The 16,952-nt window shown below is 44.2% G+C and overlaps 1 protein-coding gene across 2 annotated transcripts; it reads right to left on the reverse strand.

Moving 5' to 3' along the window:
* Positions 1-4,768: 4,768 nt before the first annotated feature.
* LOC124007224 (RING finger protein 208-like) lies at positions 4,769-14,004 on the reverse strand. Of its 2 annotated transcripts, none has more exons than XM_046317626.1 (2): positions 13,078-14,004; positions 4,769-7,080 (listed from the first exon to the last, which is right to left on the reverse strand). In XM_046317626.1, the coding sequence occupies exon 2, from the start codon at positions 5,972-5,974 to the stop codon at positions 5,156-5,158; it is 819 nt and encodes a 272-aa protein (XP_046173582.1). In that variant the 5' UTR covers positions 5,975-7,080; positions 13,078-14,004; the 3' UTR covers positions 4,769-5,155. The 2 variants fall into 2 exon arrangements, with proteins under 2 accessions (XP_046173582.1, XP_046173583.1); XM_046317627.1 differs by having other exon boundaries at positions 13,071-14,004.
* Between the last annotated feature and the right edge of the window lie 2,948 nt (positions 14,005-16,952).

A 16,952-nucleotide genomic window follows, 5' to 3' on the forward strand; every position in this document is an offset into this window, starting at 1 on the left:
ACGAAGATACGAAGACAGCAAAGACAGCTTTGTAGCTAGCTAACACTACACTAATCAAGTCGTTCAGTTGAGTGTAATAGTTTTCCCAGTGCAGCTAATCAGTGGACGTTAGCTAGCTGGCTAGTGAAGACTACGTTAGGACGGCGCGATAGTACGATAGTTACGCAATTATCTTTGATACAAAGACGGCTATGTAGCTAGCTGAGAAGAAATTGCTAGGATTAGACAAATCAAACCGTTGTGCTATAATGAAATATAATGAAATGTAAAAAGTTATACTACCTGCGGGAGCGAAGCGCCGATGCGACCACTGGCTCCAAACCGTAACCGGAAATTTATGAATGTAACCATAACAGAGATTTCTTCATCCTTACAGAATCTTGATTGAAGCCATGATTGAATTTGTGCTCCTCTTATTGGATTTCCACTCCATAACTACCCCAATTGTTGTGCACTTTATCAGTCTTCCAGGAAAAGCTGGTTTTCTTCCACAAGAAAAGGACCAATTTATTTACAGTAACTGAGACAGGTCATCTGCACTCCAAACAACTGTGTGGGAAAATGTATAACCAGTTCATAACAATTACTCCTACAAATTTGGTTGACAATTTCGATACCTTTTGGAAACAAAACACATTTTATAAGGAGTAATTTGGGTTCCTGGATCCTTTCACAGCACTATAAGGCTGCGTTGAGACAATGACTTATCAATGACCCAAACCCAGCTCAGTTATTCCACACCAATGTGTTGCTGAGTTATCATAATGCTTTAGCAAATGTATATTATACCAGGGGCGTTGGAAGACACAATGTAAGTAACCTAATGTATGTACCTCTAACTGCCCTGAATGACTCTGCTGATCCTACAGCTATTGTATGCAGCAATCATGTCGATGAACCAGATTTATGCTGTTAGCACCGAGGTGGTGTGCCCTAGTAGGAGGTCCATTGTGTCCAGCTCACCATGATCTAACATAACTAACATGAGAATATTTACTTCTACTAAGCTTCCCAGTAGAGCAATGAAAACAGTCAAACATCCCAGAAAAGTGCTCAAAACACCTAATGTGAACATACAGTACCAATCAAAAGTTTGGACACACCTCCTCATTAAAGGGTTTTTCTTTATGTTTTACTATATTCTACATTGTGGAATAATAGTGGAGACATCAAAACTATGAAATAACACATATGAAATCATGTAGTACAGTCTTGGCATTCTCTCAACCAGCTTCATGAGGTAGTCACCTGGAATGTATTTCAATTAACAGGTGTGCCTTGTTAAAAGTTCATTTGTGGAATTTCTTTCCTTCATGCATTTGAGACAATCAGTTGTGTTGTGACAATTTGGAGGTTTTATACAGAAGATAGCCCTGTTTGGTAAAAGACTAAGCCCATATTATGACAAGAACAAATAAGCAAAGAAATAGTACAGTCCATATTTACTTTAAGACATGAAGGTCAGTCTGGAACTTTGAAAGTTTCTTCAAGTGCAGTCGCAAAAAACATTTAGCGCTATGATGAAACTGGCTCTCAAGAGGACCGCCACGGGAAAGGAAGACCCAGAGTTACCTCTGCTGCAGAGGATAAGTTAATTAGAGTTACCAGTCTCAGAATTTGCAGCCCAAATACATGCTTCAGAGTTCAAGTAACAAACACCTCTCTCCATTGTGTCCTCCTCCCAGAGCGCTAAGAACCTTGGCGTGATCCTGGACAACACCCTGTCGTTCTCAACTAACATCAAGGCGGTGGCCCGTTCCTGTAGGTTCATGCTCTACAACATCCGCAGAGTACGACCCTGCCTCACACAGGAAGCGGCGCAGGTCCTAATCCAGGCACTTGTCATCTCCCGTCTGGATTACTGCAACTCGCTGTTGGCTGGACTCCCTGCCTGTGCCATTAAACCCCTACAACTCATCCAGAACGCCGCAGCCCGTCTAGTGTTCAACCTTCCCAAGTTCTCTCACGTCACCCCGCTCCTCCGCTCTCTCCACTGGCTTCCAGTTGAAGCTCGCATCCGCTACAAGACCATGGTGCTTGCCTACGGAGCTGTGAGGGGAACGGCACCTCAGTACCTCCAGGCTCTGATCAGGCCCTACACCCAAATAAGGGCACTGCGTTCATCCACCTCTGGCCTGCTCACTTCCCTACCACTGAGGAAGTACAGTTCCCGCTCAGCCCAGTCAAAACTGTTCGCTGCTCTGGCTCCCCAATGGTGGAACAAACTCCCTCACGACGCCAGGACAGCGGAGTCAATCACCACCTTCCGGAGACACCTGAAACCCCACCTCTTTAAGGAATACCTAGGATAGGATAAAGTAATCCTTCTCACCCCCCTTAAAATATTTAGATGCACTATTGTAAAGTGGCTGTTCCACTGGATGTCATAAGGTGAATGCACCAATTTGTAAGTCGCTCTGGATAAGAGCGTCTGCTAAATGACTTAAATGTAAATGTAAACATCAACTGTTCAGAGGAGACTGTGTGAATCAGGCCTTCATGGTTGAATTTCTGCAAAGAAACCACAACTAAAGGACACCAATAATAAGAAGAGAATTGCTTGGCCCAGATACATGAACAATGGACATTAGACTGGTGAAAAACTGTCTTTTGGTCTGATGAGTCCAAATTTGAGATTTTGGGTTCCGACCGCCGTGTCTTTGTGAGATGCAGACTAGGTGAACGGCTGATCTCTCCTTGTGTGGTTCCCACCGTGAAGCATGGAGGAGATGTGATAGAATTCAAGGCACAATTAAACAGCATCGCTACCACAGCATTCTGCAGCGATACGCCACTCCATCTGGTATGCACTTAGTGGGACTATCACGTGTTTTTCAACAGGATAATGACCCAACACACCTCCAGGCTGTGTAAGGGCTATTTGACCAAGAAGATGGAGTGCTGCATCAGATGACCTGGCCTCCACAATCACCCGACCTCAACCCAATTGAGATGGTTTGGGATGAGTTGGACCGCAGAGTGAAGGAAAAGCAATATAAGTGCTCAGCATATGAGAGAACCCTTCAAGACACTCTTATTGACACTCCTATTTGCCATGTCTTCAATTTAACCCTACTAGAACGTGTGTGCCCTGGAGGGAAGTGAAAGTCATTCCGCTACCTAAGAATAGTAAAGCCCCCAATCAGCCTGTTACCAACCCTTAGTAAAGTTTTGTTAAAAATGGTGTTTGACCAGATAAAATGCTTTTTTTTACTGTAAACAAAGTGACAACAGCTGTTCAGCACGCTTATAGGGAAGAGCATTCAACATGCACTGCACTTACAGTTCACAAATGACTGATGATTGGCTGAGAAATTGATGATAAAAACACTGTTGGAGCTGTTTTGTTAGACTTCAGTGTGGTTTTTGACATTTTCGATCATATTCTGCTTGCTGGAAAAATGCATGTGTTATGGCTTTACGCCCACTGCTATATTGTGGATAAATAGTTACCTGTCTAACAGAACACAGAGGGTGTTATTTAATGAAAGCCTCTCCAACATAATCCAGGTAAAATCAGGAGTTTTGCCTCGGTATCCCTCTTTCATAGGCCCCTTACTTTTTTCAATCTTTACTAAAGGCATGTCACTGGCTGCAGTTAGTTTCAGAATGGGTTGCAAGAAATAAGTTAGTCCTAAATATTCAAAAACTAAAAGTATTGTATTTGGGACAAATCGTTCACTAAACCCTAAATCTCAACTAAATATTGTAATAAATAATGTGGAAGTTGAGGTAACTAAACTGCTTGGAGTAACCCTGGATTGTAAACTGTCATGGTCCAAACATATTGATACAACAGTAGCTAAGATGGGGAGAAGTCTGTCCATAATAAAGTGCTGCTCTACCTTCTTAACAGCACTATCAACAAGGCAGGTCCTACAGGCTCTAGTTGTGTCGCACCTGTGGTCAGGTGACACAAAGAGAGGCTTAGGAAAATTGCAATTGGCTCAGAACAGGGCAGCACGGCTGGCCCTTGGATGTACACAGAGAGCAAACAAGAATATGCATAACAATATCATAGTAGAGGAGAGATTGACTATATCACTACTTGACATGTTGAAAGCACCGAGGTGTCTGTTTAAACTACTAGCACACAGCTCAGACACCCATGCATACCCCACAAGACATGCCACCAGAGGTTTCTTCACAGTCCCAAAGTCCAGAACAGACTATGGGAGGTGCACATTACTACATAGAGCCATGGCTACATGGAACTCTATTCCACATCAGGTAACTGATGCTATCAGTTTAATCAGATTTTTTTTTAAACCAGATAAAAATACACATTATGGAACAGCAGGGACTGTGAAGCAACACAAACATAGGCACACACACATGACAACATACGCACTAGACACACAAACACATGGATTTTATGTTGTAGCTATGCGGTAGTGGAGTATGGGCTTGAGGGCACACACTTAGTGTGTTGTGAATTCTGTAATGAATGTATTGTAATGTTTTTACAACTGTATAACTGCCTTAATTTTGCTGGAACACAGGAAAAGTAGCTGCTGTCTTGGCAGCAGCTAATGAGGATCCATAATAAATACAAATAGAAATACAGATGATTAACAATGTACCGCTTATTGTTGACAGTAAACAGTACATTGTTAATCCCATGTAGAGGAGTTAGTCAGATGAACTGAGCTATAGGGATTTTACTCCCTGCACCACAAGGCAGAGAGATGGTGTGACTTTAAAGAAAAGTAGAAACATATTAAATCATCAACCATTGACTTTTTATCATCCTGTCTATAAATGACTGAACATCCATAGCCAGTTCAGACCAAACAGCAATGTGTTTTTTATTTTTTATTATTTTTTTATTTTTTTATTTACTGAGGTTGAGGGGATAGGCCTCTCCCCTATAGCATTCCCATGTAAAGAGATGTCAACACAAACACATCCGAACAAGAGAGGGGGAATAGGATTCACAGTTCATACATAAAATACATTTATTTGCCATTTCCCTGCTTTCGTCTGCGAGCGGTGTCCTTCACAATCCATTTGACCCAGACAGCATCCATCTGTAATATTAAATCTAGAGATACATCTGTGTGGGGTTGTATTGTATGCGAGATAGAGAGGAGGAGGGTAGGTTGAAGAGAAGAGGCAGGGTTAAGTCATGCCAGTTTGGCCCCTGCCTAAGTCTCTACATGATGCCACAGGAGGACAGGGGGTTGGCGATCTGGCAGGTGCAGGCTGACTGGCAGTACTGGCGCACCGTCTGGTAGCAACTCCGGTCGGCCTCCCCTCCCCACTGCACCGGGCCGTTGGGGTCAGAGGGCAGCCGGCTCAGGATGCTGGTGTTAATGGCCAGGGCAGCCAGCCCATAGTCTGTGAACAGCACCGTCTCACGCCTGCATGTGGGGCACGAGATGAACTTGTACTTGGGGCAGGACTCGTAGAGGATCTGCAGGCACTCCTCACACACCGAGTGTAGGCAGGAGAGGATGCGAGGACGCTTGCCAGTAAAGTTGTAGGTGTGGCCACAGGTGGGGCAGTCTAGGGGTTCACAGGCCATCACGGGACCCGAGGAGGAAGAGGAGGTGGAGGAGGACGTTGAAGAAGAACGCAGCACGTACTGGTTGACTATGACATCCTCCATCTTGTAGTGGAACTGGTGGTAGCAGATCTCTGCGGAGCTGGCTTTGCGCTGGGCCAGGTAGCTCTCCTTGCGGCCCATGGGGGCTGGGGGAGATGCGACCATGGGTCTGGTGGGGGCCAGGTCAGTGCAAGTCACCTCCATTGCAAGATCCCTGCAGGTCATGTCCAGGGCTAGGTCACTGCATGCCTGATTGACTATGATCTCTCCCTCTCCCCCTCCGTCCCATGCCACCCGTGGGGGAGGGGCAAAGCGAGGTTGGGTGACAGGCACCGGGCATTCCCGGGGGAACTTCTCTGACTGGATGATCTTGACGGTATCCATGGGGATGGTCACAGGCTGTCGCCTGAGGCAGGACATGGACATTAAGCGTATTTGGGTGTCTGTCTTTTTTTAGGAGAGGGTGCTATGGCTGGTTTAGCGGGCGATGCCCCTGGTTTGGGCTGGGAGTAGGTCGGGGCTCTGAAGGGACCTGGGGGTGTCAAAGTCAGCCATTAGAGGGGACGTGGGGACGTATGATTCTGTCCATTTTTCCCACGTCTGTTGTGCTGTTACCCTGAGTCTTTATGTGGGACAGAAGGACTGAGGACTAAAGCCAGAGCCCTCTAACCTGGAGCAGTGAAGAAGACGTCTCTATTAGACAGAAATACTGTCCTCTAATAACACTACTGATAGACAGGGATAACAGTCCGTGCCTGGTAGTTAGTCCGCTTAAAACTGCTCTGTGCAGTCTTAGATATACAATAAAGATATGTACTGAATATTCAACCACAATAGCAGCTTAACAACAGACAGGTCTCAACACATCAGCACAAATGATATGTTTTCAGTGATAACAGCAATAAGTAATCTTATATGTACATATATATAGATGCTCACATAACACTACAGGCTTGTGAAGAATTCTACTCTCTCAAAATGGAGAGCTCAAGCAGCAGGGGCTGTTCAGTAGTAGTTCAGTCCACTGTCTCACAGCATCCTGTGGCTTGTCAGGGGAAACTGACACAAACAGGGCTTGGGGCTGGCTTGTTTCGAGGTGTTTGCTGCTGAAACCAGCACTTTGTTCCTGTTTCTTGCTGAGGCTGTGGAACAGCCTAGTGTATGAATGTGTGTGTGTATACACTCAGACTAGAACCTCCTCTCTTCCTCTCTCTGCCTGTGCTTTTGGTTGAATATGGTTTTGTGACCTTTGGCCCCCTTGGTTGGAGTCTCATAAGGCGGAGTTATTTTTTGGGAGGTGTATCAGAGACAATGGAAGGCTCTTGGAATGACTCCCCTGCCCTTAAACACACCCTTCCTGAATTTCTCTAAGAAGGGAGTGAAGGGGTGCTCCCACTATTCGGCAGATGAAGGTCTCCAGGGAGGTCCTTTCTTCGTCACGGTCTGTGTGTCTGTCCCTCAGAGGTTCAGAGTGACAGCAGTGACCTCAGACTGTCAGATGGTGTGACTGTTATCCTCTTTGGCTCAGTAACCTGAGGAAGGAGAGGAGAGTTTGATTAAACACCATCCAATAAAGTAAATCACACATTAATCTGCTATTTGTATTTATTATGGATCCCCATTAGCTGCTGCCAAGGTAGCAGCTACTCTTCCTCGGGTCCAGCAAAATGAATGCAATTATACATTTTAAAAACATGACTATGTATAATTGTTAACATGTGTTTTTTCTAACCTTTATTTAACTAGGCAAGTCAGTTAAGAACCAATTCTTATTTTCAATGACGGCCTAGGAACAGTGGGTTAACTGCCTGTTCAGGGGCAGAACGACACCTTGTCAGCTCGGGGATTTGAACTTGCAACCTTCCGGTTACTAGTCCAACGCTCTAACCACTAGGCTACCCTGCCGCCCCGTTATTGCAATACTGTATGATGGATGTGGACAGATGTGGATACTCTCTCTATTTTAAGAAATATTAAGAATAGAACACCCTCCTTTGAAATCCTTAACTGTAGAGAAGGTGCTCTATTTGTCAAAGTATACTGGGGTTGTAGAACGCTAGTTTTCTGAAAGAATTATGAGTCTGTGTTTCTGGTCTCCTCATGCCTCTAGCATCCTGTCTACCCTTATTATAATCCTACTATATGACACATGAAAAAGATTCATGTTTGGTCAGAGGCAAATGAGCAAAACAATTGGCAATCATCAGTGTGTGAGTAGGTTTCATTTCGAGTGGTAATGTGCATCATGTAGGTGGCGTAAATGTACGATTGTTTGTAGTACTATGTCTGTTTCCAAGTCAACACAACAATGGAGGAAAATTACACATATTTTCTCTTCCACACAAGGCTCTCAGTAGACGTGATGCATGAAGATGGAAGGAGAGCGAGGGAGTTGACCTACATGCTGCGAAAGAGCGAGAAGGAGAGAGAGAGAGAGTGAGAGAGAATAAAAGGGAGTGCAACATTGGTCCAGGTTTCTATTTATGGTGTCTTTATCTTTCACTGTGGTTTCCTGCCCCCAACCTCCTCTGAAGGTTCAACCAGAGTGAAAGAGCTATACCTTTACAGGCGGAAATACCCTAGCGAATTAACCCTCAAACCCCAACACACAAACGCACTCTCTCTTTTCTCTCTCCCCATATTCACATTCCCATACAGACACTTAAAACATCACCTACACTACCCCACCGTGTTCCAATAGAGCACCTATGCTGAGCAGGCATGTGTAAATTCTCCTGTATCTCGCTGATGAAAACATTCTGTTGTCTCCGATTGTGCTCTTGTATCTGACCCCATTCAGTGACGGAGAGGGCCGTTAGCCAGTGTCACTCACAATTTCTCTCAATGCGTTCCACCGGCACTGCAGTGCCGCAACGCTTCTTCTTCAATAACAGCTTTCTCGCCCTTTCTCTCTCACACACATTCGTTCACAAACTGTACACAGCCATGCATGGTCTCACTCCATTTCACACTAGCATCTGCCAGGGCAAGGCCAATATGTGCCATACAACACATTTCCCGACCACATATTGTCACTTTATGATATGTGGCTAATTCAAGTCAATTTGTGTTCAGGGCATATGTTTTATAATTGAGGTAGAATAGTATTCCATAATTCCCTTCAGTGTCCATTCATCCAGCCATACCCCCACACACCAGCCTGCTCTCATGGCTGCAGACACAAACAACACACCTGATGTATGAATGTATGATCATATGGTCCTTTGTAGCACAGGGGGTAGAGCCTGGTAATTGAAACACCATAGTAGTGGGTTCAACTCCGAAGACCATCCATATATATATATATTTTTTTTGCCAATCGTGTGCCGCCCTATGGGCTCCCAATCACGGCCGGTTGTGATACGTCCTGGAATCAAACCAGGGTCAGTAGTGACGCCTCTAGCACTGAGATGCAGTGCTTTAGACCCCTGCGCCACTCGGGAGTCCATATGTAAAATGTATGCATGACTGTAAGTCACTTTGATATTATTCATAACAGGTCAGTCAGAGGGAGCGGTCTTATGATTGAGGTAATGGAGCAGAAACATTCAGGCCAAGGATCCTCACAGCATCACAGCCTTGAAAATGAATCATCTAAAATTAACATCTCATTTGGCGACAGTGATATATAAATGGAAGCTGATGAGGAAGGAGGCCTCGTGCTGAGGTGCGACGTTAGTACCTTGGGATAGAATTATGTAAGAGGCTCATCTCAGAACCAGACTCAGTATTAACACGCATAGAAGAGGGTTATAACTGTACCAGCCCTACATCAGTCAGTCAGGCCTATGTTGTTAAGATACCAAGGCCCTCTGTCTGGCTGGCTGGCTGGCTGCCTCAGGCCAGGCCAGCCCAGTCCAGTACAGTCAGCTTGTCAGTCCGCCCACCCAAGAATTTAACTAATGAAATCATGTGCTGCATATTTGTTCCTGTCAGCAAAAACAAACAAGGGAGAAAAAGGAGAGAAGGAGATAGCAGAGCTCAAGCTAGAGGGGAGATCTGACAGGTCATCTCAGCAAACAACACGCATCTCTTTCAAACAACACGCACAACACATACATTTCTACGTAAGTACACATACCCTAACACACACACACAGAACACCAATAGCATTTTCACCTTTATTCTGCACACGCCCATCACAAACACCACCCATGATATTCCAGGATACACACATTGAATTGACAGACACACATGCGTGCAAAAATGCTATTAAACGCTAATAAGCCAGACTACTTCTAGTCTCATATTTCATGGATGCATTAAAGATGCAGGACTATAAATACACTCTGTTATTCACATCTAATGGGCACGTTACCACAACAACAAGAAAACAGCCTGAACATTACTAACCATCTTCCACTCCCCCGTTCCTCCTCCCTCCATTTGCCTACACACACACACACACACACACACACACACACACACACACACACACACACACACGCACACACACACACACACACACACTGCCCAGTCCAGCTGTCTCCCTCACACGACCTCCTTGATGTATTCCACTTGTGTGGTGAAGAGAGCAGGAGAAGGGTACCGTGTTCAGAATGAGTCAGACACTATCAGCTGGCTGTCCCTGCCTCTATCCTCTACTGTACCTCTGCATCTCCATAACACACGCCTCACCCTCAGCCAGGTGACTTGAACTGGACTGGGCAAAATAACTGGTTGAACGGTGCCTGTTCCCCTATAACACACACAGCACTACTACACAGATAATGCTGGCTATGTTCTGTTTAGCGTCCACAGGTCTGTCTTGCTGATAAAGGCATCAGCATATCTCTGCTCTACCCTGTGGGGGGTTATGATGTATTATGATTATGTAAATGGTATGATGACCTTAGAGCTCGCTGTGGACAAATCCCCAGATTTATCCCTGTTGACTGATGCACATCTGAGTAAAATGTTGCATTTAAATTGACTGAATTCCATAAAGCACTGCTTTATTGCATATGCCGTTGTTGATGAAGACTATTTGCTCTCTCTAACTCTCTCCCTACCTCTCTCTCTCTGTGTCTCTCTCTCTCTCTGTGTCTCTGTCTGTCAGAGCTCGACAGTGTCAACTCCAGCAGAACAATAATAGATCCTCCTGCATGGCCGCGGGAAGATGTTTTGAGCTGTCGACGGAGGGGGGGGGTGGTCATTACTATTATTACATATACATTATTATATATAATACCAATCAAAAGATGGACGCCTGTTCTTTCAAGGTTTTTTCTTTATTTTTTACTATTTTCTACATTGTAGAATAATAGTGAAGACATCAAAACGATGAAATAACACATATGGAATCATGTCGTAACCGAAAAATCTAAATATATTTGAGATTCTTCAAAGTAGCCACCCTTTTGCCTTGGTGACAGCTTTGCACACACTTGGCATTCTCTCAACCAGCTTCAAGGTAGTCACCTGGAATGCATTTCAATTAACAGGTGTGCCTTGTTAATTTTTGGAATTTATTTCCATCTTAATGTGTTTGAGCCAATCAGTTGTGTTGTGACAAGGTAGGGGTGGTATACAGAAGATACTCCTATTTGGTAAAAGACCAAGTCCATATTATTGCAAGAACAGCTCAAATAAGCAAAGAGAAACAACATTCCGTCATTACTTTAAGACATGAAGGTCAGTCAGTCTGGAACTTTGAAAGTTTCTTCAAGTGCAGTCGCAAAACCCATCCAACGCTATGATGGAACTGTCTCTCACCACAGGAAAGGAAGACCCAGAGTTACCTCTGCTGCAGAGGATAAGTTCATTTGAATTGCCAGCCTCAGAAATTGCAGGTAAAAAAAAAAATGTGTTACAACATCAACTGTTCAGAGGAAACTGCGTGAATCAGGCTTTCATGGTCGAATAGCTGAAAAGAAATCACTACTAAAGGACACCAATAAGAAGTAGAGACTTGCTTGGACCAAGAAACACGAGCAATGGACATCAGACCTGTGGAAATCTGTCCTTTGGTCTGATGAGTCCAAATATGAGATTTTTGGTTCCAACCGCTGTGTCTTTGTGAGATGCCGAGTAGGTGAACGGACGATCTCCGCATGTGTGGTTCCCACCGTTAAGAATGGAGGAGTAGGTATGATGGTGTGGGGGTGTTTTGCTGGTGACACTGTCCGTGATTTATTTAGAATCCAAGGTACACTTAACCAGCATTGCATCGCTACCACAGCATTCTGCAGAGATGAGCCATCCCATCTCGAATAGCGCTGAGTGAGACTATCAATTGGTTTTCAACAGGACAATGACCCAAAACATACCTCCAGACTGTGTAAGGGCTATTTGACCAAGAAGGAGAGTGATAGTGTGCTGCATCAGATGACCTGGCCTCCACAATCACCCGACCTCATCCCAATTGAGATGGTTTGGGATGAGTTGGACCGCAGAGTGAAGGAAAAGCAGATAACAAATGCTCAGCCTATGTGGGAACTCCTTCAAGACTGTTGGAAAATCATTCCAGGTAAAGCTGGTTGAGAGAATGCCAAGAGTGTGCAAAGTTGTCATCAAGGCAATGGGTGGCTACTTTGAAGAATCTCAAATATAAAATATATTTTGATTTGTTTAACACTTTTTTGGTTACTACATGATTCCATGTGTTGTTTCATTGTTTTGATGTCTTTACTATTTTTTTTACAATGTAGAAAATCGTAAAAAATTAAGAAAAGCCCTTGAATGAGTAGGTGTGTCCAAAATTTTGACTGGCACTGTATAAATATTGATTTATCAGGTGCAGCACTCCTACTTCCTGCGGCTATGCCCTCCTGACACACAGCCGCATGAAGGATTTATGTGGGACGTGTAGAGCAACATATGGTCAATCAATATTCCAGTGGCCATATTGATTGAGCAAATAGAGTTTTGTGGCAGCTCTGTCTCATCTCAGGGAGATGCAGACCGACACTGTTGCTGTGATAAGGATGGAGAGGGAGACAAGTAACAGAGATGAGTATGAGCTGAGTAATGGAGGCTGCATTGTGTATCTGGGGAGCTTGGTTTGGTGGCTCAGTTAGTAAGTAAGGAAGGAGCAGGTTTGGCGCGGCAGCAGCGCGTGGGAGTGGTGCACCAGCAGCAGTTATGCAATCGCAGCATGGCAGCAGTACGCAGCTCAGCACTCTGACTGCAGTCAGCAGCGCCAGCCCAGTGCATGGTCAATATGGAGATCCCTCAGTGCTGCTGACTGCTACAAAACAGGAAGTTCCAGACAGGTCCCCTTACTCCCCTCTCTCTCCCATCCCTCTCCAGAGAGATCTGAGATACCCCAAAGATACCCTTTCCCCTGTAATCAACACACAATGGCATATCTGTAGACTGAATCTGACCCCCCACCAGTTGTGTGCATAGCGGGTGTGTAATTGTATGTCTAAGCCCGTGCATGTGTCCTTGTGATGCAACGACTCTCTCAACCAACCTGAAATGCACAAACCACAATAAAAAACGCACATGCACAGATACAAACATCATGCACAGACCTCCCTCAGTGTACATTCACACATCCTAGATCAATCCTTTTTACCTTTTACCTGTGTTGCTGGTCAGTCCTGTCATATGGTCCTCCCAGTTCTCCAACCACCTTGCCAAGCCTGCTTCTTGCTGTGTGTTGCTGCTTTTGGAGATTACTGTCCTGAATATACTGTCTGTCCTGTGTTGTGAAATGACAGTCTTGTTACAGGGTAGAGCTTCACTGTGCATGTAATGGCCCATGCATCTGAAAGCAGAACTGAGGATGTTTTGCCATAAGGGAGGAGGAGGAAGAAGAGGAGGAGGAGAGGAGCAAAGGAGACAAGGTGCTCATTCCTGTCTGAGACCATGAGAGGATAGATGATAGAGGTGGAGGGAGGAAGGTAAAGATGAATGAAGGTAAGATGGAGCCTGAGCTGTCAGAGGGTGGGTGCGTCACTCCTTCCTTCAGCAACAGTGATGGAGGACAGAGGCTGGTGGTGGAGCCCTCCTCCTCTTCTTCTCCTGCTCTGTTCCCTTCGTCCTTCACTCTCCCTCCCTCTCTCCCTTTCCTCTGTGGTGTGGCCCAGCGGTTGCTAACGGCTCTCTCTCCATCCCTCCTCCTTTCTCTCAGTCTGTCAGTCAGCCAAAGAGGTTGTGTAATTTCTTGAGCTCCTGTGATGTCTCTCTGAGTATCTTCCTCTCCTCCTCTCTTCTCTGTTTCTCTCTTTCTATCTTCCTATTTGGTCTCAATAGGAGCCTCGGGTCTTCAGGTATTTACTGCTGTCTTTCTTTCTTTCTTCCTTCCTTTCTTCTTTTATTCTCCTCTGTTGTTGTCATTCCCTCAGTGCCGTCTGTGCTCCCGTTCTCCTTCTCAGCTTCTGTCAATGTGCCTCTGTGCATACACTCACACACACGGGCTCACGGATACTATGTTTACGTCTCTCTCCCCGTATGTAACTTATATGTCTCTCTCTCTCTCGACCTGAAAATATCTTGATGCTTTCTCCTCCCCCTCTCTCTCTCTCTCTCTCTCTCTCTCTCTCTCTCTCTCTCTCTCTCTCTCTCTCTCCCCCTCCCTCCCTGCCTTTCTCTCTGCAGTCTCCGCTGCAGTGCCTCTGCAAGCCGGATCACGTTTTCTAGTCGCCAGTGAAAATATTTTAGCCAATGTGGGCCCTGACAAAACCCACCCCCTTCTCCCCTACACACACACACACACACACACACACACACACACACACACACACACACACACACACACACACACACACACACACACACACACACACACACACACACACACACACACACACACACACACACACACACACACACACTCATTCACTCACCCACACAACCTACTGAAAGACAAAGGCTACGTGCAGATATCATATGAATCATACTCCATATACAATATTAATCCATCAAACACACACACACACCACACATTCTTCGGCACAGGACAGGCACACAGGAAATACAGGAAGCTGCTAACAAATAGATTTAATCTGCAGAGTACAGCAGATCTGAAATTGAAAAACAAATTCATTCAAATGTAGAATATCTTGTAAGCTATCGCATGTAAGCTATCGCACAAAACAAATCCCTCATATTTAACACAACACACATGAAGTATAAAGAATAATTGTGCTTTCATATAAGGCACACATTGAGAGAACATGTCATTAAAGTGGCTTGATTCTTTATACTTTGGCTGTGAAAGAGGATTATCTGTGTCTTTCTACACAAACATTAAGATACCTTCATTTTGTTGTTATGATGAAAAAAAACTAAAGAGTTATGACACAACATAAGCTGTAGAGAAATAGAGATAATAATGTATGACGTAGTCAAAATGATTGGCAATCTTGATAAAGAGGAGCAAAGAAGACTATATTAAATAAATAACACATACTGATCTCTGTTGTCTGCTCATTTTTTATTCATTATTATTTTATACTAATATAATCATATTTTGTTTAAAGCCTCTTGATGCACCCATCCCGTTAGCGGGATCATTTTTGTGCCTGCTCTGACAGCTGATGCTTGAAGTTAGTGAGGGAGATATAAGTATCCAGCTTCAGTGATTTCTGCAATTCGTTAGTCATTGGCAGCAGAGAACTGGAAGGAAAGGCGACCAAAGGAGGTGTTAGCTTTGGGGATGACCAGTGAAATATATCTGCTGGAGCGAGTGCTACGGTGGGTGTTGCTATGGTGACCAGTGAGTTGAGATAAGGCGGGGCTTCACCTAGCAAAGACTTATAGGTGACCTGGAGCCAGTGGGTTTGGCGACGAATATGAAACGAGGATCAGCTAACGAGAGCATACAGGTCAATTAACCATTTCTTTGTGGATTTTGATGTGTGCTTGGGGTTAATGTCTTGAGGCCAAGTTTCAGCCTCCTAGCAGAGGCAACCAGGTTTTGGGTTAAAATGTCCTGGTACTTGGTAAAGTTGAGTATTTATGAGAATTGCCATTAGCTGCTGACAAGGCAGCAGCTACTATTCCTGGGATCCAAACAAGAATTGCTCCATTACTACAAATGTACAGTATAAAATGTACAATATTACAAAAATACAACGTTATAATGTGTGTATAGAGTGTGTGTTTGTTATGTGTGTGTATGTCTCGTCACACTCCGCGTTGTGAGGTGGTGTTTTATCTGTTTTTTGAAATCTGATTTTACTGCTCACTTGAGTTACTTAATGTGATAGAGAGATCCATGTAGTCATGGCTCTATGAAGTGCTGTGTGTTTCCCACTGTGAAGAGACCCCTGGTGGCATGTCTTGTGGGGTATGTATGTAATGTTGAGTCATCAGCGTACATAAGCATACAGGTTTTACTCAAGGCTAGGTCGTTAGTAAAAAATAGAAAAAACAAGGGGCCAAGACCTTGAGGTATGTGAAACTTGACCTGGTTTACGTTAGAGAGGCATCCATTAAAGAAGACCCTCTGTGTTCTGTTAGATAGGTAACTCCCAATCCAAAATATGGCAGAGGATGTAAAGCCATAACAGTAGCAGACTATTATCGACAATGTCAAAAGCTACACCGAAGTCTTACTGAAGTCTTACAAAACAGCTCCCACAATCTTATTATTATTCATTTATTTCAGCCAATCATCAGTGATTTGTGTCAGTGCATGGTGCCATTGACCTTATCAAGGGCCCCAGGTTCAGAGGAAGCAAAATAGACCCAGAACATCAAAGATCCACCATCATATTTTACAGTAGGTAAAGGGTTATCTTCTCTGCATATGCTTCCTTCTTTCGACACTAAACCCACCACTGGTGGGCGTGGCCAAAGAGCCCTATTTTCATGTCATCTGACCATCGCACCGGTTCCAATCCAATTGCCAGTACTGTTTAGCAAACGCCAGGCATTTACATTTGTTGGATGACATGAAATAGATCTATTTGGCTACACACACAAGCAGTGGGATTGGTGTGGGAAAAAGGATGCATATACAGAAAACAACCTCATACCAACTGTAAAATATTGGATCTTTGATGTTGTGGGCCTTAAAAATCCTCATCAAAATTCATCAGCTGGAGATATCTGTTTCTTTGCATGGCTCCGTCTCAATCCACAACATCCGCCTCTGTATTGGAAAGTGGCAGAGTTTCAGCACTGTTTGTCAGACCAGGAGACATCCTGAAAATTGGAATACCTACATTTATAAATCAAATAGCTAAATGGTCCATGGTATGACCATCTTAAAACAATTCTATATACAGTTGAAGTCAGAAGTTTACATACACTTAAGCCAAATACATTTAAACTCAGTTTTTCACAATTCCTAACATTTAATCCTAGTTAACATTCCCTGTCTTAGGTCTGTTAGGATCACCACTTTATTTTAAGAATGTGAAATGTCAAAATAATAGTAGAGAGAATGATTTATTTCAGCTTTATTTCTTTTATCACATTCCCAGTGGGTCAGAAGTTTACATACATA

This window comes from Oncorhynchus gorbuscha, linkage group LG20 (assembly GCF_021184085.1).
Source record: "Oncorhynchus gorbuscha isolate QuinsamMale2020 ecotype Even-year linkage group LG20, OgorEven_v1.0, whole genome shotgun sequence".
Classification (NCBI taxonomy): Eukaryota; Metazoa; Chordata; class Actinopteri; order Salmoniformes; family Salmonidae; genus Oncorhynchus; species Oncorhynchus gorbuscha.

Coding starts and splice junctions, on each gene's coding strand:
- LOC124007224 (XM_046317626.1), bottom strand. CDS start 5,974: ATGTCCATGTCCTGCCTCAGGCGACAGCCTGTGACCATCCCCATGGAT.